The sequence below is a fragment of the Nothobranchius furzeri genome, chromosome 2 (assembly GCF_043380555.1).
Source record: "Nothobranchius furzeri strain GRZ-AD chromosome 2, NfurGRZ-RIMD1, whole genome shotgun sequence".
Classification (NCBI taxonomy): Eukaryota; Metazoa; Chordata; class Actinopteri; order Cyprinodontiformes; family Nothobranchiidae; genus Nothobranchius; species Nothobranchius furzeri.
Genome location: NC_091742.1, coordinates 11,236,616 through 11,257,391, shown reverse-complemented (window position 1 = coordinate 11,257,391; position 20,776 = coordinate 11,236,616). Strand labels below are relative to the sequence as shown.

At 42.9% G+C, this 20,776-nt stretch overlaps 2 protein-coding genes across 3 annotated transcripts; both read left to right on the top strand.

Moving 5' to 3' along the window:
* The first annotated feature begins 770 nt into the window (after nucleotides 1–770).
* On the top strand, nucleotides 771–6,626 carry LOC107377774 (microtubule-associated protein RP/EB family member 3). 2 transcript variants are annotated; one of them, XM_015947603.3, is made up of 8 exons: nucleotides 771–883; nucleotides 2,956–3,023; nucleotides 3,395–3,519; nucleotides 3,606–3,751; nucleotides 4,270–4,429; nucleotides 5,265–5,401; nucleotides 5,641–5,787; nucleotides 5,923–6,626. In XM_015947603.3, the coding sequence occupies exons 3-8, from the start codon at nucleotides 3,399–3,401 to the stop codon at nucleotides 5,986–5,988; spliced, it is 777 nt and encodes a 258-aa protein (XP_015803089.1). In that variant the 5' UTR covers nucleotides 771–883; nucleotides 2,956–3,023; nucleotides 3,395–3,398; the 3' UTR covers nucleotides 5,989–6,626. The 2 variants fall into 2 exon arrangements, with proteins under 2 accessions (XP_015803089.1, XP_015803088.1); XM_015947602.3 differs by having other exon boundaries at nucleotides 3,392–3,519.
* Nucleotides 6,627–8,031: 1,405 nt separating this feature from the next.
* tmem214 (transmembrane protein 214) lies at nucleotides 8,032–20,753 on the top strand. The gene is made up of 17 exons (XM_015947601.3): nucleotides 8,032–8,308; nucleotides 10,718–10,911; nucleotides 11,108–11,258; nucleotides 11,338–11,472; nucleotides 12,865–12,947; nucleotides 13,021–13,126; nucleotides 17,331–17,412; nucleotides 17,609–17,710; nucleotides 18,195–18,336; nucleotides 18,411–18,502; nucleotides 18,585–18,633; nucleotides 18,728–18,835; nucleotides 18,920–19,037; nucleotides 19,111–19,207; nucleotides 19,279–19,447; nucleotides 19,532–19,683; nucleotides 19,865–20,753. The coding sequence occupies exons 1-17, from the start codon at nucleotides 8,155–8,157 to the stop codon at nucleotides 19,992–19,994; spliced, it is 2,064 nt and encodes a 687-aa protein (XP_015803087.3). The 5' UTR covers nucleotides 8,032–8,154; the 3' UTR covers nucleotides 19,995–20,753.
* The last annotated feature ends 23 nt before the right edge of the window (nucleotides 20,754–20,776 follow it).

Genomic DNA, 20,776 nt, shown 5'->3' with positions numbered 1-20,776 from the left:
CAGGAAGACTGAGCTGCACACACTGAAGGCTGAAGAAAACCACAGATCCTCTCACCTCTTGGTGACATCTCACTCCTGCCAACCAGTGTTATATTATACATGAACATGTATTTTTGTCTGGTACTATATATATTTTGAAATGTTTATTTTCTTTTTGTTGAATGAATAAATGTGCCATTGGGAATCACCTGTGCCACACTGTTAATGCATGGAGAGCAACACTCAGAGAGGCTAAAGTCTCCGATATCCCACAGATTCATAAAAACTGGTGCTTTTTTCTAGGACAAGGTTATTTTATTGTTGGGTGTTTATTTGTTTTGTTGAAGGCACTGTGACTGCTCGATGATTTTGTGTGTAGACTCTTGTTGTGTTGGAAAGTGAACCTGTTGTATCTGTAAGTGGTTGCTTGTTTCTTACCACAAGAATAACAGCAAATAAACGAAGAACAACATAAAAAGATTGATTATTTTTGAGTCATTTTCCCTTGACCTATTAACAAATGCATCGCGTAAATTATATTTCCTCCAGATGGAGATTTCAGTGACAGATATTCTAAACATGGAGAAATCGATTGGAATAGACAGGTTTTGTGTTTCAAAAACTAAAGACAAAGTTATATTGGTACTGCTGTGCTTTTATTTACATTTCCTGTTATGATGGCTGAGCAAGGACAGTTATACAGACGTATTTTTGAATATATTTGAATTTTAGTTCATCCCCATCATGGCTGCTGCAGAGCACCAGTTTCTCTGGATCTGCTGCAGGAACCTGCTACTGCCGTGCGCATGCGCATTGCCAGCAGCTTAGGTGGGAACAGTCGGTTAGCAACGAAAAGCTCAACAGAAACAACGGGACGGCAGAGAAAGGCACAGCATTTGTCTCAGTGAGTGATATTGGTTCAACTTTGTTTTATTTCTAAAGACTATATATTTTTAGGCAAAGTGAAGTATCTGACCGCAGGTCTGATTTATGCCTTAGATAAATACTTGTCCCGTCCCGCTGGAGACGGGGTTTCTTTCATTGGCAGAGTGCGTGTCTATTATCAAAAAGGCCTCCAGAGGGGGGTAAGGTAAGGGTAGGCTGGGATAGAAAACCTCGTCTCACACCTGAAATAGAAATTCCCAGTTCACGGACTCTAATGTCTGTTAATTAAAACACCCGCAACGCCTTTAAATGGGTTAATGGCAGCTCGGAGCTATCCGGGCTCGGTTAGCGGCGGTAGCCGTGGAGTTAGCCCGGAGCTAGCTTAATACAGCGGTGTCAGTCGGTCCGTTTAACGACAGTAGCGTCACCCTTTAAAAGAGAGCCCACTAAGCGGTGAGACCGTCCGACACCGGCTACAAATTTCCGACAGCACCGGTCCAACTCTCCCGGGATTAAATGTGCTCGAATATCCGCTGGCACCAAATCTCAGTTATTGTTTTAAATGATAAATGACCTGTCAGAGGACTCCAAAGCGCTTTACACGCACTATCAGCTTGTTATTAAAGCATCCTTAGGAATAAATCACTCTTAAGCATATTTTTAATTATATCTTTTCTATTTAATAAGTCGACCAAAACAAGTATTCTTTTGTTCTGTGTAAATATTCAGAAGTGTGTTTGTTAGCAACACACAACTCAGTTAAACTCACGTAGACATCAAGAAGCTGCTGATTTTCAGAAATATTTAAATAACAGATAATATAATTCTGCGTATTCTATTATTTGTCAATATGATTTCTTATTGTTGTGTTTGTGCAGATAATTAAGATTTTTCTGTAAAAATATATAAATTCAGTATTTTACTTGGGTATCCCCGTAGGACAATAGACATACATAATAAAACTCAAAATAACACTTCAGAATTCAAAAGCATTTCATTAACTATTTTACACAATAATCTGATTGAGGATATTGCCTAATTTTAAAGGTTAAAACTAGAAAATTTGAGCTATTTTTGCCTGAATATTTTATAATTTGAGGTTTTTGCATTTTATTGCTGATATAGTTTAGTATAAGCTTTGCTGGTAAAAATAAATAAATAAAATTAAATGCAAAATCTTAGCATTGTCATAGTTCTGTGAACAGGTCACTCAGACCTGGATGTATCTGCTAATATCACTATGCTTTTTGAATGAGAAGGTCACAGAGAAAAACATAAAAACAAATAATGTGTTGCTGGTTTCAAACTAAAAGTGTGATCTGGTATTTTTGGACATTTTGCATTCTTTTTCTGCTCTGAAACTGAAACCAGCGACCGATTCCCGAGTAAAATTCACAATCTAATTTTGTGTCATCCTTGTGACATTCTGCAGTCAGGAAGTGATTGTTGTGCTGTATTCTGTTGACTTTGGATTGTGTCACTTCACAGGAAATGTTTCAGTATTGTTGGGATTTTTCTTATCTGGGGCTTTCAGAGTGGCGCTTTCATGCTGCACTGGTTTTAGATTCTTGTTTGACAAATACTGATGATCTGCGCCGGCCGGACTGTGAGAGCATGTTAAACACCCGAGCTAAAGGGATTAACTGAGCCAGAGATTAGGGGCCCATGAGTAAACTAGTTGTCTGCAACAAGTTTCACTGGAAAAAATAGGTAGAGATAGTGATGTGAACACCAAAGCAACAGAACAGGATAAATTTTGATTAAAATAATTAATTTGACACATTTCTGAGCAAATGTGAGGATTGAATTATCTGTTTTGTTAAAATACAGCAAATGTTGGCTTTTTATTGATCAAACAATGCAACTTAAAATATGGATGGATTAAATAATACCTGAATTTAAAACAACATGTATAATAAAACACTCAGAATTTGTTTTTTCTGTCTTTTTTCAAATCTTATAGCAATGCATAATTATCACCACAAGGTGGAAGTAATGTGTTGAAACACCCTTCTCTGTCACTCAGTAAATGATTGATTATTGATGATTAAATCTGCCAGACCTTAATCAGATGAACTTTTATCCTTCCAGGTCTTTATTTAAGGTGGCTTAGCACAACCTGGTTCTCAACAGAACACACAAACACACCCCCAGCACAGGTGAGTAAGGTGTGTGTGGGACTTTGATGTATTTATGATCACTTTGTTGTGCAAGTTTCTGTTTGTGTTTAGAGTTTTGTCTCATTCTCTTATTATAGTTACTAAAAAACAAAAAAACGATCGGAAACGGTCAAAAGTTTTGACTTTTCACAAGATTCCAGTATTTCTAATTACATGTTTAGGTTTCTAAGAGCAAAATTTGATCCTATCCTAAGCAAACTTTTACATAACTTAGATCATTTGTCTAAGTTTGTCAAACTATTAGAATGTTGCTAATTTTCTCTCTCTCTCTCTCTCTCTCTGTGTGTGTGTGTGTGTGTGTGTGTGTGTGTGTGTGTGTGTGTGTGTGTGTGTGTGTGTGTGTGAAGTAGGAGGATGGCGGTGAATGTCTACTCTACTTCTATGACAGCTGACAACCTGAGTCGTCATGACATGCTGGCGTGGGTGAACGACTCTCTACAGCTCACCTACACAAAGATAGAGCAGCTCTGTACAGGTAACCACGCATCAGTACCGGCCATCCAGCCGATTTCCAAATAGACAAATACGTTTTGACGAACGCCTCTCCCATTTGTGCCGTAGGTGCTGCTTACTGCCAGTTCATGGACATGCTGTTTCCAGGGTGCATATTGTTGAAAAAGGTCAAATTTAATGCTAAGCTGGAGCACGAATACATCCACAACTTCAAGGTTTTACAGGCTGCGTTCAAGAGAATGAATGTGGACAAGGTGAGAGTGAGCCAACTTCAGTCAGCAAGTACTTGATCCTGTTAATTTAGTATGAAAAGTCTGCAGATGACCTATTTTACAGCTGTGTGACATGCGGATGCATCTGAATCTAACAGCAGGAACATCACTGATTTTGTCAGGAGGAGCCATATTTGTTTACAGACATCGACACAGTTTAGCAGCATGAGCTCAGAGCAGGTTGTCAAGTAATCAGAGGGCAGAGGATGCTGCTGTTGTGTCCTTGGGCAAGACACTTAACCTGCCTTGCCTGCTGGTGGTGGTCGGAGGGACCGATGGTGCCTGTGTACGGCAGGCCTCGTCTCCGTCAGTGTGCCCCAGGGCAGCTGTGGCTACATTGTAGCTCATCATTGCTAGGAAGTGAATATGTGCAAGCATGGGTGAATGACTCATTGTGTTGTAAAAGTGCCTTGGGGGGTTCTAGAACTCTAAAAGGCGCTGTATCAAATGCAGGCCATTTACAGTTTAGCACCACAAAATGTTCCACTCCCCCTTCTCAGATCATCGCCGTGGAGAGGCTGGTGAAGGGAAAGTTCCAGGACAACTTTGAGTTTCTTCAGTGGTTTAAAAGGTTTTTTGATGCCAACTATGATGGGAAAGAATACGACCCTCTGCTGATGCGACAGGGTCAGGAAGGAACGCCACCACCATCTAACCCAGGTACAAAACTCGTGTGTGTGTGTGTGTGTGTGTGTGTGTGTGTGTGTGTGTGTGTGTGTGTGTGTGTGTGTGTGTGTGTGTGTGTGTGTGTGTGTGTGTGTGTGTGTGTGTGTGTGTGTGTGTGTGTGTGTGTGTGTGTGTGTGTGTGTGTGTGTGTGTTAGAATTAGAAACTGTTCATTGCTTCTTTAACTGATTCTCACCTCTTCATGCAATCACATCCCTCACCTCTAACTCAGGTGAATTCATTCATCCTAAACCTAAAAGATCCTCCCGCTCAGGTAACATCACCTGCATCTGGAGTGTGGGTGTGTGTGTGTGTTTTCTGCTAGCCGAGTGGCTTGTTTTTTATTAATTATTTTATTAAAGTAAAAAATGATGCACTAATAGCTTTTACAAATCATTAAGATGAAGAACAATCCTGAATGCTGTGAGCATGTTTGTGCTAGTTCTGTTGCTTCTGTCTGATCAGCAAATCCACAGAGTTGGGAGACTGGTGAGAAAATGTGATCATCAATTCTTCAAGCCACGCTCATTAAGGTTTAGGTGCTGCTAATCAGATTTTTCAGCCTTGCAGATCAGCTTTGTGACACGTTTTTAAAACTTGAATGGGCAAAGTGAAGAAGCGTTCCATGTTTTAAAGGGTTTAGAATAAATAACCAACTCAACAGCCATATGTGCAATAATATAAAACCTTTGTAATGTTGTGCATACACTTGTCCTGTATCATAATGACCTTTAACCCACACAGACACTGGCTCAGCATTTGGTTCTGGCATTAATGGCTGCAAACCAATCTTCTTTAGAAACATAAACACATGTTCGTCTGCATTTTAGCTCCCATGAGAACGTCTCCCACAGCACCAAAGACTGTTCCACCTCCACAGAGGCAGATCAACGCCCCGACACCTCGCAGGAACACCCCCATGACCCGAAACGGAGGAGACGCAGAGCTTGTAGAACTTAACCAGCAGGTATACCGCTCATCTGGCCTGCGTAGTCATCATGTGATCTCTCTTTGAGTCACTTTTGGGCCAAACGTTCTCTTTTCTGCTTCATGGGCTGAACAGGTGCAGCTTTACATATAAACAAATCATAACCTCTTAGTGCTATGTGTGTTTATATGGTGCAAAGTTTCAGGAGTGAAGCCAAGTGGCAGTTTACTGTGTTTCTTTCTCTGTTGTTCAGCCTTTTTCTGTGTGCCGTGTTGCAGATTTTGGACATGAAACTGACAATAGATGGACTGGAGAAAGAGAGGGACTTCTACTTCGGAAAGCTGAGAGACATTGAGCTCATCTGCCAGGAGAACGAGAACAGCTCAGTCCTTGGCAAAATAATCGACATACTGTACGCTACAGAGGTAACTGCAGCCCCCAAACACACACACACACACACACACACACACACTCACGCATAGGTTTAGATCCTTAATTCTGGTTAAATCAGGAAAAATATCCTAAACAGCCTGAACTCTGACACAAACTGTCACTTACAGGAAGGATTTGCGCCACCAGAAGATGAAGAAATTGACGAAGGAGCAGGAGACCAGGAAGAATTCTGAAAGCTTCCTGTTTTCACCACCATCCTTCATCTGTCTTACTTTATTCAGACAAATATGTCATTTTACCCTTTCTTTTGCCCCTTTTAAGTAACTTTTTACAACCTCCCCTGACCTTTTCCACCTCATCTTTGGCTGTACACACTCTTGATGACTTTGTTGTACAGTCTAGCTTCCCGGACTCTTATTTTGAAAGGACTTTTATCCAGATGTGTCTGGACTAGGGCCGAGCAGTGTGGCCTGGCTTACTTGACAAATTCTAACCTGTTAACAGAGGGGACAGCAGCACTGCAGGACAAGTTCAGTCTGTTGGTCTGTCAGAGAGTTCAAAATGAACAGATTTGAGATTAAAGAGAGGCCACACTGGAGCCAGCAGTACTGTGAAACTGTCTCTGTGAGGCTTTCTCACAGCGTGTGCTCTAATCAGCGATCACACAGACGCACAAACGTGCTTCAGGGGGTTACTCCAGAGTTTATACATTAGGCCATGCGAAGTTTAACACTTAGTGTGATTGTTTTTATACATTTTGTCCTGATTGTACAAGTTGAGGTTATAGAAAGTGTTTAGTCTTTTAGGAGCCAGGCCTGCAGAAAGGATATATTTTGATCTTATGATGGAAAGAGAACATTTCACCCACAGACATATCACAGACTCTGAACTGCATACATGGGCATGCTTAAAGTGAGTCAGTGCCCTGAGGAAGAAAGAAAAAAATCACAGATGTGTTTTTATCCACCTAGTTGTCCCACAAGAGACTGTTGGCATGTGAAATGGTTCTGACAGCGTGCTGAGGTGACAACATGGTGTATTTATGTTTTTTATTTATGTATCCTGATTTGCTCTGTACAGTTTCTGAAATAAAGGGTTTAAGGTTTGGAGACATTGAAGGTCTTGCACTAAATGTAGCAAAAAGAATTGACTGAAATGATCCAAAATGCCAACATGCAGTGACTGGCTGCTGCCAGAAAGATACAGGAAGATGCAATTTTATATTTTGTAATTTTGCTTTTAAAAAAGTATGTTTCCTTTTTTATTTGCATTGAACTCCTCAGTAGCCAAGTCAAAGGCGTCAGTGAAAAATGGATTTATGAGACAAATATGAAGCTATAAATTGTTGTAATGAACAAACACTGCAGACAAACACTACTAAATACTAATGTTTGACTGTATTAACTTAGTGAAACGTTTTAGCTGCTATCATTACTTCTCTGTTGCTGCATTTAAGTTTTCATGGGTTGTAAAGCATTAACACATCACAGCGGCTGCCAAGGAAATGAAGGTTTGATTGAGCATGGATGACCTTAGTTGGAGAAGTCAGAGAGAAGAAACCCTCAGGCATTATCTGACTGTCTGTTAACATGGTAGCCATGTGATGAACATGCATCATTTGGAGTCACTGCTGGAATGAAATAAAACTCTGAGGTTTCAAGAAAAAGTAACAAACTTTTCCATTGATTTCTGTTTGCCATGATACTGCTGTACCTTTATCTATTTGGAGCTTCTTTATGCATCTCACACATGTACTGACATACAGCTATGCCAGAAAGCGGGTCCCAGGGGATGCTTATATAAAGGAAAACATTGATCCCAGGTATGGACCCTGAGGAACTCCATGATTAAACAGTGCCTGAGAATTTAATTAATTGTATGAAGAAAATAAACTCTTAGTTACAAATTATTAAAACCAACTAAATAATGCAGTTTTAACCCCAAAATCATGTTATAACGGAATAGTTGCTGCATCAGGTCTGAGTTCAGTTTGCTAAGATGAGCTCTACTGAAACGATTTATACTTGCGTAAATTATCACATAGCAATACGTTTATAAAAAGAGGACGTTTGATTAATCAGTTTTCTTATTTTGAGACTTAACACATCCTATTTGTAGTCATGGTATTATTTACCTAGAAAATTCATTTCACAAGAATACAGACGATTTTTTTAAAGATAATTTTGTCGTTGTGGCGTGTGAACGAATGAATACTCTGAATTTGTCTGATTTTAAATTAACTTTAAACGCATCACGCTGACGTCATGCCGACAAAGAGACAGACGTGGCACGCGGACTGCCGAACTGAGGAGAAGGAGCGTTTTACAGTAGAAGCAGCGAGCAGCCAGGAAGTCACGGTAGCCCTGCAGAAACAACACCAGCTCATCTGGACCTGAGACATGGCCTCAAATAACGGCTCAGCTGGGAAGTGGGAGGTAGTGAAGAAAGGGAAGAAAAGTAATTCAGCGGGAGGGAAGACGGAGAAGTCCGGCGGCGGCGGCGGCGGCGGCGGCGGAAGGAAAGCTCTGGGAGAATCGAATCAACCGTCCAGAAGTAAGTGAACACGGCCTGCTGGAGCCGCTACTAACGGCGGCCACACGGTTCAAGTTTAGAACTAAAAATATATTTGCGATTTGTGCTCAAAACTCTGAATATTATATTTAAATAAAACTTTTCCTCCGTATCTACCGACAGCTGCTAACCGAGTGCTGTCATCTGATTCGACAAGCTAGCATAGCGACCCTTTAAATTACTCTAACAGTCTGTTGTATCTGAATAAATTCAGAAGTGTTGTGATGTACCATACTCGGAAACACAATAACTACAAATTAATCACCGCTCAGTGGTTTACTCTCCCGTCGGATACTGGAGATAATGTGGCATAATAAGCAGTTAGCACATTAGCATCTTCTCATGCTCTGTTAGACAGTCAGCACTATCTGAAACATGCGTTAGCAGCTTTATTTTAGTTTTAACTTTATTTTAGCTATAACCAAGTGATCATTACCGTCATTTTTTCTGTTTCATTTAATAACCAAACTGACCAAATCCATGTTTTCTGAAGCTGATGTTTTAATAAACAACGCAACACTGCTAAAAGAAATGGATTATTCACATATTTGTTTGTGCGCAGTCTGATGACCTATTGCTCCTGTATCCACTGAAGACCCGGAAATGTGTTATTTGTTCATCTTCAGCACAAAATACTTTAGCAAATCTTTTTTTAAAACATGATTAGAGTGTGAAAGTAGCTGGCATCATACCATGATCATAGAAATCTGTATTTAAAACTTCAGCCGAAAACATATTGACAAAAACCATTATTTACAATGTTTTGAGTTGCTAGCATTTTCTCGTGCTTTCCTGATAACACACTTTACATCCTTTCCACACACGCGCGCGCGCGCACACGCACGCACGCACGCACGCACGCACACACACACACACACACACACACACACACACACACACACACACACACACACCTTGTGATGGTGTTTTGAGAAGAAAAAGCAAGTAAACATGGCAAAACACACTAACAGAGTATGATACAGGTCCAGAATGCATTTCTATAAAACCCAATTTGCACGGACTCTGCTTCAGACATCTGGATTAGCAAAGCACCTCTTTTCTGTCACAAACCACCTTGCCCCAGTCCATGATAAGGCATAACAATAATTTTGTCCATACATAGATTTGTTCATGCATTGATCAGTGAATCTTCATGTTCAAAGTCTGGCTGATAAACCCGAACATTAAGGGTTCTGTCACTAGCAAGGCACTGTTACGCTTTAGCCCTAAAACACTAACAAATGCATCTTTCTGCTTGGCAAAAACACCTTGTTAAATATGTTTACATTGCTGCTACCAACTCACATTAACACTAAACCATCAGAATATCACCCCAACCAACCAGACGTTTGCCAGAGTGGTTAAAGAAGGCCTGCAGCTCCTGATCAGGAGACTTCTCATGCGGAGTTGTGGGTTTTTCTAAATTTTAATTGTTCATCCACTCTCACGCTCGAAGGTTTTTGTATCTTCTACAATAAAATAAAAACACGTCATGACTTGTCTCAACAAAGTGAGATAGGATGCGTTTAAGTGATAAACAGATGTTAAACATCTGGCTAATGCTAGCTGATGTGTTGATGGGTCTAATTAATTTTAGTCCATTTCTAGTCCCATTTATGGAAAAGGCGTGATAGTTTCTGTTCAATTATGAAACGCTTTTTTTAGACACAATAACTTTTGGAATTCACTTCTTGCAACCATTTTTTTGAGTCGCCTCTTTTGACGAGGCCACGTGAGCACGAAACGGCTCCTCAGATTTCACCCCACCGCCATCCTGTTGTCTGAGCACACACACACCACACTTCTTGGCAACTGTTGTCTTTCATCGTCTACTGTGGCGGAGCGTTTATCACCGCATGTGTGTCATATAGTTCTGATTTGTGTCACTTGTGCTCAGAGCCTTCTGCTTTTCCTAAACGTTTCCAGCTTTGTTCTCGAGCCAGAAAAGGAGCGCACATTCACTTCTGCAAGTGTTCTCCTCACTACTCTCTATTTTACGATTACCTGTTCTGGTTTGTGAGCCGAAGTGAAACATTTAGGTGAGAAGCAACTTTGTGCTGGAACTGCTGGTGATATTCCTTACAGTTTTTAAATACGCTTTTTAAAATTTTTGTGCACGTCTTTAGTGCAATATTTCTTCTGCTGCTACTAACTTTAACATTTTTATTCCATAAATTCTCTTGAAGGGTTTTGTGATGCTAAAAGGCTGTTGCGTAACTCTCAAAGGGAGGGCAGATGGGAGGGTCGAGTCTGAAACCAGCCACCCAAAAAGAGACGTTTCTAGTCCCATCCAGTGACTCGAGTGTCTGGGCAAAGGGAGGATAGAAGAAAAAACGACTCTTCTGCGTTTCACCAGATTTATTTAACCACTGCTGTCTTGTTTTCCCTCAGCACCCCTCAAGATGTCGGAGACTCTCTTTGAAAGTTTGGAGAAAACTGCAAAGAAGAAGAACAAAGAGCAGGTTCCACCAGCAGCTGATCCTCAGAGCAAGAAACCCTCGTCAAGCAAAACATCCAAGAAATCCAACACAAGCAATACAGTCACGCCTACGAGTTACAGGACTCTGGAAGAAGCCTTCAAAGCTGTGAGTTTCAGTTTCCTCTAATTAAACCGTCAACAACAAATCTGGTTCAAGCAGCCCTTTTATTGCTGTAAAATCTCAGATTATGTCAAATTTATGTAACAGACTTTCAAAGCTTTAAATTCCCACAAAACAACCTGAAACAAAGCTGCATCTTGACATTTTCTCCATTATGTTTTTTGTTCTGATCCGTTTTTAGTTGGACGTTGGTGATCTGAAGCAGCAGTTGGCTCGCAGTCAGTCCCTTTTCCCAGAAAACCCTTCCGTCTGGGTCAAAGACCTCGCAGGATACCTCAACCTTAAACTGACGGCGCCAGACGTGGAGCCCACACTCAGCAGCTACACTTATGGTCGGCTAAACTCACAATGTTCCTGGGTAGTGAAACGTTTTACATTCAGAGTTATAACAGTTTCTGTTTTAAATTCCAGACTACCCATACTGCCTTACAGGAAAAGAGCTGAGGGGCGTTATGAAAGGCCTCATCGGACGAAGCAGCAATATTCTGCCAGATTTCTTCGACTTCTGTGTCTACACGATGCTCAGGGAGCTGGACAGACAGCCGGGTACATCTGAAAGGGAGGGGTCTTGTTTTTGTGGTTGTCGCTCCTGAGGTCCGCCTCGTTCTCACAATTATTTGAATAGAAGCTTTTTTAACACATAAATGTTCGGCTTGTTTGAATGATTGTAGAGTTTAGGGTTGTCATGGTAACCGGCGTAGCGGTAAACCCCGGTAAAGAAGTTGACAATAATAATAACCGTATTGTTTTTAAAAATATATATTATCTCGGTGGATTACCATGGCTGCGGTGTAGGTGCGGTGACCCTTACCAGCCACCTTATCATCTGCTGAAGTTGCCTGTGGCACATGCGCACTTTGTTGTTTACAACCAAAACTTTCTTGAAGCTAAAGCTGAAATAATGGCCAAAGGAGGAGACGTCAGCACTCAGGACATTTATTATCCCTCAAAGAAGACAAAGTGGGAAGTACGGGCATTTTTTGGATATTTGAAGAATGCCGAGGGACAGCTGATAGAAGACGGCTATCCTGTTTGCAGCATGTGCAGAAAAAGTGTCTGTGAAAGGCAGCAATGCTTCAAATCTCATGACACATCTGCGTGACCATCACCCACAACTCTACAATCAACGCAAGGCAAGCTAACGTTAGCGTTTTAGCTAAAATGCGTGATCCGAGGATTTGGGTTGAGGGAGAATGAAACGAGTCGCTATATAAAGCAGCCGCAGCGCCGCTACCTGCATATAAACCGTGTCACGGACACTCCCATGTTGAAATGACGCTATGCATTATGGGGCTCCCAGGGGCAGATAAGAGTTGGTCTCTCTCCGAGAATAATTATGAATTTAACAATGATTACTGCCTGATGACATTTTCCCACATCTGCAAAGCTCACTGGAAGGACACAAACCGAGGACGATATTTTCGTGATATAGGGTTTATTACTCAAGTAAGGGTAAAAAAGTATCTGATTAGAAGGCTACTTGAGTACTGAGTATCATCTGATCTAATATTTTTAAAATGATGACATCAGTCAGACTAAAAATAAGAAGTTATGGGCAAATATTGGTATTTTAAAGACTAAAGGGGACAAATGTAAACAAATAAACAACATAATTACAAAATAACACATTTTAGGCTAAATTTAGACACAAACTGAGGACATTATTTTCCTGATATACAGGGTTTATTTAGTTGTCTGAAAATGTAACACATTTTAAAAAGTACCGCGATAATACCGAAAACCGTGATAATTTTGGTCACAATAACCGTGAGGTTAAATCACACCGTGACAACCCTAGTAGAGTTAAGAGAAAATGAGCCATGTTTTGTGTGATCAGAGCAGTACTTTATTTTTTTATGCGTCGTTTGTGGTATGTCGAGTAAAAAAGCCGGAGAAATCAAAGTTTGACGAGTACAAAGAAGCTTATTCTTGTTTCAGGAGAACCTCTTCACGGATACAGAGTTTGCATTCAGGCGATCCTACAGGACAAACCCAAGATAGCCACCCAGAACCTGCCAGAGGTAAATCCTGCAGAAACATGGCTGCACTTCCTCTTTCTGCTTCAAACCTAATTATTTCTGTTTTCTGCTCTAGTATTTGGAGTTGTTGCGGTCCGTTCAGAACCGTCCTGTGAAATGTTTGACCATCATGTGGGCTCTGGGTCAGGCCGGGTTCCACGACCTCAGCCAGGGACTACGAGGTAGTCATCCAACATTTTATAGATGTTCAGATTAGTGCTGCCCCCGCTATCGAATATTTTAGTATTTGAGTACTCTGTTGAATCGTCCATCGATTAATCGAGTATTCTGTTTGACAACGGTTCAAGTGAAACGAGACTGTGGTCTGCCGCTAAAATGATAAAAAAAAATCAAACAACAAAAAGATAAAAGGATCAACAATATGTATTAAATTGTTGTCTAGTTCCCTCTTTCCCAGCTGATATTTACAGTTAATAAATATTTATGGAACAACATTTGACTTATGTTTAGACTAAAATGTTAATAAATATATCTAAATATATTCACATGATCATCCATCCATCCATTTTCATCCGCTTATCCGGAGTCGGGTCGGGGGGCCAGACTTCCCTCTCCCCAGCCACTTGGGCCAGCTCCTCCTGGGGAATCCCAAGGTGTTCCCTGGCCAGGTGAGAGACATAGTCCCTCCACCAGTACTGGTCTGTCCTGGGTCTACCTTTAGGTCTCCTCCCGGTTGGACGTGCCCGGAAAACCTCACCAGGGAGGCTTCCAGGAGGCATCTTGGCCAGATGCCCGAGCCACCTCAACTGGCTCCTCTCGATATGGAGGAGCAGCGGGTCTACTCCAAGCCCCTCCCAGATGACCGAGCTTCTCACCCTATCTCTAAGGGAGAGTCCAGCCACTCTTAGGAGAAAACTCATTTCGGCCGCTTGTATCCACGATCTCGTTCTTTCGGTCACTACCCAAAGCTCATGACCATAGGTGAGGGTAGGAACGTAGATCGATCAGTAAATCGAGAGCTTCGCCTTCTGACTCAGCTCTCTCTTCACCACGACAGACCGGTACAACGCCCGCATCACTGCAGATGCAGCACCAATCTGCCTATCGATCTCACGCTCCAGTTTTCCCTCACTCGAGAACAAGACCCCGAGATACTTAAACTCCTCCACTTGGGGCAGGACCTCATCCCTGACCCGGAGAAGGCATTCTACCCTTTTCCGAATCAAGACCATGTTCTCAGATTTAGAGGAACTGATTCTCATCCCAGCTGCCTCACACTCGGCTGCAAACCGCTCCAGCGAAAGCTGAAGATCATGTTCTGATGAAGCCAACAGGACCACATCATCTGCAAAAAGCAGATTCCTGATCCTCAGGCCACCAAAACGGATGCCCTCCACACCTTTGCTGCACCTAGAAATCCTGTCCATAAAGGTTATGAACAGAATCTGTGACAAAGCGCAGCCTTGGCGGAGTCCAACTCTCACTGGGAACGAACCCGATTTACTGCCGGCAATGCAGACCAAGCTCTGACACAGGTCATACGGGGACCTAACAGCCCGTATCAGAGGGCCTGGTACCCCATACTCCCGGAGTACCCCCCACAGGGCCCCCGAGGGACGCGGTCAAACGCCTTCTCCAAATCCACAAAACACATGTAGACTGGTTGGGCAAAATCCCACTCACCCTCCAGGTTCCCACTAAGGGTATAGAGCTGGTCCAGCGTTCCACGGCCAGGACGAAAACCACATAGCTCCCCCTGAATCTGAGGTTCAACAATCCGACGGACCCTTGTCTCCAGAACCCCTGAATAGACCTTATCAGGAAGGTTCAGGAGTGTGATCCCCCTGTAGTTGGAACACACTCTGCGGTCCCCCTTTTTAAATAAGGGAACCACCACCCCGGTCTGCCAGTCCAGTGGGACTGCCCCCGATTTCCACGCGATATTGCAGAGCCGTGTCAGCCAACACAGCCCCACAACATCCAGAGCCTTAAGGAACTCTGGGCAGATCTCATCCATCCCTGGAGCCTTGCCACAGAGGAGCTTTTTAACCACCTCAGTGACCTCAGCACCAGAGATTTGAGAGGCCAACCCAAAATCCCCAGACTCTGCTTCCTCACTGGAAGACGTGTCAGTGGGATTGAGGAGGTCTTCGAAGTATTCTGCCCACCGATCCACAACGTCCTGAGTAGAGGTCAGCAGCACACCATCCCCATTATAGATGGTGTTGGTAGCGCACTGCTTTCCCCCTGAGGCGCCGGATGGTGGACCAGAATCTCCTCGAAGCCGTACGGAAGTCTTGCTCCATGGTCTCTCAGAACTCCCCGACCACTCGAGCCACGTTTCGCTTGGACTGCCGGTACCCGTCAGCTCCATGGGAAGGGGGACCCACGTTTCCTCTTCGAGCTGTGCCCGGCTGGGCTCCATGGGTGAAAGCCAGGCCACCAGGCGCTCGCCAACGTGCCCCACCTCCAGGCCTGTCTCCAGAGGGAGGCCCCAGTGACCCATGTCGAGGCGAGGGAACACGGTTTCCATTTATATAATTCATCATAAGAGGTTTTCGGGCTGCTCTTTGTCTGATCCCTCACCTAGGACCTGTTTGCCATGGGTGACCCTACCAGAGGCAGAAAGCCTCAGACAACTTAGCTCCTAGGATCATTGGGACACTCAAACCCCTCCACCACGGTAAGGTGGCAGCCCAGGGAGAGGTCTACTGATCCACATGATCAGTAGTTAAATTATTTCAGTAACATGTTCAGTAGTAATCTACTGGAAATTATAATAACATTTTAATTTCTACTAGTAACAACGTAATGGTGGCATATCTATTTTATGATGTACGGGTTGGCAACATAATCCAGTCCAAATTGTTTTCAAATATAGAAGCGTTTTTGAACTACATGCTACAACGGCTTGCTGTAGACTTCTGCGGTGTGTGGAGCAGACTCGCTAATGCTCAGTAGCAACAACTGCAGACTCCAGGTAGCCGCTGCAGCAGCAGAGATCCACAAATAAAGCGGATGGTGGGGATTTTCCTTCTGCTCCTGGAGTTTAGTAATTCACAACCATCACGTTTTTTCTGAACTCCACTTGATCGTGATTTGTGAGTGTGCTACGCGCTAGCTTAGCATTTGCCAATCTACCTGTAGTTTAGTCCTTTTCTGCCTTTTACAATGGCTTCTGTCTTTGCTGGACCCCCGATTTACCTCCACAGCACCTAGATTATAACATTGTGCACCAGTAAAATGTGTTCAGACTGTGGTGCGCACATTTAACAAAGCTTTGAATCAGTAAAAAAAATTAATCAAGGAATTTAATGAATCTAATCACTTGATGATTCGTTTTAGCCCTAGTTCAGACATGTGGCCCAATCCCAATACTTGCACTTCCACCCTTGCACCCTTCAATTGCGCGATCCCGACCAGGGGTGTGAGTGTGTAGTAGGGTGTCCCGATTCACAAGTGTGGAAGTTAATTTCGCCCCTTTTGTACCCTTGATCCGCACTTAGGGTATTACCCACAATCTATTGCTGTGTGAGAAAAGGCTCAAGTTCTTGTTCTGAAAATATGTATTTTCTAATGAAATTAGTTCATTTTAGGATGAATAGTTGATGCTCTGAATGTTTGACAAAGCAGCAAAGAATGTAAATTTATTTCAAAGAATTGTTTGGTTGGTTGCTTGTTTGAAAGTTGTTAAAGGTTTTAGAAAAAAAGTACCACATTGACCAGCATCCCGGCATGCGTTGCGATCGATGACGCAATGCTTCCTTTCTCAATTTGGCAATTATTTGCACACTTGTGTACCACGCACTCAAAGCCTTACTGACCACTTCCTCCAAGTACATTTTGCTGAAGACCGCCGGGCGCAGTGCAAGTATTGGGACTGGGCCCGTGTTGCCTTTGTCCCATTTTCCCAACGAGGTGGGATTCTGGTCCGGGTTCACTGGGGAACAGGTCACATCAGAGCAGAAACTGACTCGTCTTTATGAAAGGATGAATATTCCTGGAAGATGGTGCAATCTTCATCTGGAAAATAAGGTTATTTAAAGACCGCCTGTCTCTCTGCTGGGGAGGAAAACTACAACTGACTCATTCAGACACGTTTGAGAGGATTAGATGTGACTCATTCACATTAAAGTAGTTATTCTAGAGCAATGCTATTTAATTCTGGTCTCCAGCACGTTTTAGTGGTTTCTCTGCTCCAGCACACTAGATTCAGTGGTTGAATCACTTGTGCTGCAGCTCATCAGGCTCTGCAGAAGCCTGTTAATCACGTACTAATTGAAATCAGGTGTGTTGAAGCAATTAAAACCAAAACGTGCTGGATACCGGCTCTCCAGGACCGGAATTGAATATCTCTGTTTGAGAGTTTTCGTTTATTAAAAATTCACCAGAAGCTTCTGAGTATGTTTAATTTTTCTGCTGCAGTGTGGCTGGGCATCATGCTTCCTGTGCTGGGAGTCAAGTCCTTGTCTTCATACGCCATCGCCTATCTAGAGAGACTTCTTCTGTAAGTCTGCCAGAGAGGAATGTGGTTATAGTTTTGGTTTCTGTCACGTTGCATTTGTTTCCATGTTGGAATAGTTTTCTCTCATCACTATTTAATGGTGAGCTGCTGGAACATAAACATCCTGCTGGTACTGTTAAACATTGTGCATTCTTTACTTTACAGTGTTTGTATATATATATATTTTTTTTTACCTCAGACTTCATACAAACCTGACAAAGGGATTTGGCATCATGGGTCCTAAAGAGTTTTTCCCTCTGCTTGATTTTGCCTTCATGCCCAAGAATGCCCTGTCACCCAGGTAAATGCAAACTCATGCAAACCCTGATGCTCACTTCAGTAGTTATTCTAACTGTCTGAATTAGCCTACTACACATACGACTACCGTATATTCCGGAGTATAAGTCACACCAGCCATAAAATGTATAATGAAGAAGAAAAAAAAAAACAAGTCGCGCTGGACTGTAAGTCACATTTTGGGGGGAAATTTTATTATTTTTCTTACAAAATCTGAGACCAAGCGTTTCACATTGCAAGACAAGTACTGGTAACAATAACAGAATAAACAACCAGGGCGCAGCAGCACGCCATGGTTTCCAGCAGAGGATGGCGGTGTTTAAAACCCTCCCAGCGGGGCAGGGGAGCTCATTCCTGGTCCGGAGCCGGCCCGCAGCAGCGCGGTATACATAATTTGGTATATAAGTCGCAGGACCAGCCAGACTATGAAAAAGAATGTGACTTATAGTCCGGAAAATACGGTACACGGTTCTGAACTTTCGCGACAGTTTACAGGAGCAGCTGAGGCGTTTGTATCCCCGACTGAAGGTCCTGGCCTTCGGAGCCAAACCCGAGAGCACGTTGCACACGTACCTGCCGTCTTTTCTGTCCAGAGCCACGCCGCACTGCCCCGACGATATGAAGAGAGAGGTGAGGGCACACCTTTAGATCTGAGGAACACGGTTGTTTGAAGCGTTTGAGTTAAAGGTTGTTGTTTGTTGCAGCTGCTCAGCAGTATGACGGAGTGTTTATGTGTGGATGTTCAGAGTCTTGGAGTGTGGAGGCAGCTTTACACCAAACACTTGCCACAGTCCAGGTGGAAGTTCTCACCTTTCTTTAAAACGCCACATCAAAGGTGCTTAATGACAAAACTAACTGGAACTCATCTTTCTTCCCAGTCTGCTCTTGAACCACTTACTGAACTCATGGAACTCGCTCCCGCCAAAGGTTTGATTTAGTAAACGAAGCTTCATAAACCTGAGGTTTGAAGGCTTTTTGGCTCATCTTTTAGGTTTCTGAGTTCTGTTTTTTCTTCCTATAGGTGCGGAAAAACCTGGAGGAGACGATCCAGTCTTTTAGAGTGACCAATGAAGAGATGAGGGACACGAATGAGTCTCGAGACCTTCAGGAGTGTAATACACTGTGTCAGGTCAGAAAATCACCTTTAGGTCCTCTTCTAGTCCGGCATGAGTCTGTAACACAACAGCAAAAAAATGTCTCCTTTTCTTTCTAGAATCTTCAGGTGAAGATGCGTGGTTACGGGTTCCCCTGGTCCAAACTGCTTATGGTTCTGCTGGTGTTCGCCGCCGGCTTCATCGCTCATGACATCAGATCTCACGGCTCAGTCGCAGGTCTGACTTGGTGCAGTTTTCTTCTCTGGAACACTCGTTTTCATATTTACAACAAAGTGATGTTTGTTTTCAGATTCCACCACAGCCATGTATCTGCGCTCCACGGGGATCACGTCTGTGTCCCAGCAGGCCTGGAGCAAGATAACGGTCTATTCAACGCAGGGACTCGGGTACGGCGTGTCGTGTGACACCTTCCTGTCCGGTTTCTGTTCTGGTGACTGAGACGTTGTTTCCTCTGCAGCTGGTTGGAGAAAAACACTCCTCATTATTACTCGGAGTGTGTGCGGGTGTTGGGGCCGCTCCTGGAGCAAGGTGCAGAAAAGACTAAAGCAGCGGCAGTCTTCATGTCTGAAAATACCACAAAGTTTATCCTCTGGGTTAAAGAAACAACACCTCTGCTTATAGAATGGGTACGGTGATCATGGAGTCCTTCAAGAATACTTCATCAGTTAAAACCTGCTGACATTAGGTTGGACTTTGCCTTTTTTCTCCAGGTGAACACCAACACTCCGGAGAGTGTGTTCCAGGTGTTGGCTTATTTAAAAGAGCTCCTCATCTTCATCCATCACAACTATATCCTACCAGCTGTGACGCACATATCCGAGCTGCTACACCAAGCATGGACCAACCTGCAGGACTCCTGCAAGTCAGTACCTAAACCAGCTTTAGCTTGTTTTTGTGAAGGTGTAGCCGCAGAATAATGTTTTCATGTGGTATTAAAATGCATCCTAAACCAGTTCAACCAGTTATGAGTAGATGTTGACATGGTGGAAAGTTACTGTTGATTAAAACGAGTATTGCTCACTGTCCTCTTGTCTCTGCTCCAGCGGGGAGGTGTCGGTGTCGTGTCTTCAGGGCCACGCCGTGGCCTTCACAAACTCAACGTGGCAGCTGCTCCAGCACACGACTTCGGCCATCAAAACGTGGGCTCAGGAGCTGCTGACGCGAGCTGGATAACACAACACACACTGACTCAGTCACACATGCAATATAATACACACAGTGTGTGTGCAGGTAGATGCTGTACATACACACTCTGGCCCAATGGGAGGCTGCCTTTCAGTGTGAGGGCTCCTCTGAAGCATGATTGGTCACGGGTCAGATTAAAGCAAACTTCAAATGGACTTCTTATTTTTTTCTTTTGCTAATTTTTATTAATCAGTTTGCTGTTGTATAGATGTTTCTACCGATCTTCATCCCTGCTGGATGTGGAGGTCTAATTTTCTCTCCTTGATTTTTTACAGCAGGTTTCAGGGGTTTATTTAGCAGTATGGTAATGTAATTTATAGAAAATTCAGGTTTGTAGATTTATAACCCGATTTTTATTTAAAGATAGTTAAAATAATAAAAAAAAACTCTTTGTAAAGAACAAGGAAGAGAAAACGACTGAGCCACTGAAGACCTCCATCATCAGGACCACTTTGTCTCACTCAGCTTTCACCAACCTCAAACCCGTCACCAGGAACCATCTCATCTTGGAAGATTAACCAAGATCAAATAAACTCTGTATTTTTCCCCCTGTCTTTTGCTTTTATTTGGTTCTTTCATTTCTGATGTCTGAGCTACAGGAAGTGATTTATGTCAGAATTGATCATATTCAGCTCTGTTCATCTTTCACCCAACCAGCTGATTCACTAACAGCTCTTTGATGGATTAGGCAGCATCAAATGTCTTAATTTGTAATGTAAATCATTTATAATAAAGACATAAATCCCATTTGTTGTACTGGAAGTGTTCTC

Excerpts from the sequence above, each read along its gene's own strand:
- tmem214 (XM_015947601.3), top strand. The coding sequence starts at position 8,155 with ATGGCCTCAAATAACGGCTCAGCTGGGAAGTGGGAGGTAGTGAAGAAA. Across the intron at positions 10,912-11,107 it reads TGGAAGAAGCCTTCAAAGCT|TTGGACGTTGGTGATCTGAA; the intron begins GTGAGTTTCAGT and ends ATCCGTTTTTAG. Across the intron at positions 11,259-11,337 it reads ACTCAGCAGCTACACTTATG|ACTACCCATACTGCCTTACA; the intron begins GTCGGCTAAACT and ends TTTAAATTCCAG.
- LOC107377774 (XM_015947603.3), top strand. The coding sequence starts at position 3,399 with ATGGCGGTGAATGTCTACTCTACTTCTATGACAGCTGACAACCTGAGT. Across the intron at positions 3,520-3,605 it reads GATAGAGCAGCTCTGTACAG|GTGCTGCTTACTGCCAGTTC; the intron begins GTAACCACGCAT and ends TTTGTGCCGTAG. Across the intron at positions 5,788-5,922 it reads ACATACTGTACGCTACAGAG|GAAGGATTTGCGCCACCAGA; the intron begins GTAACTGCAGCC and ends TGTCACTTACAG.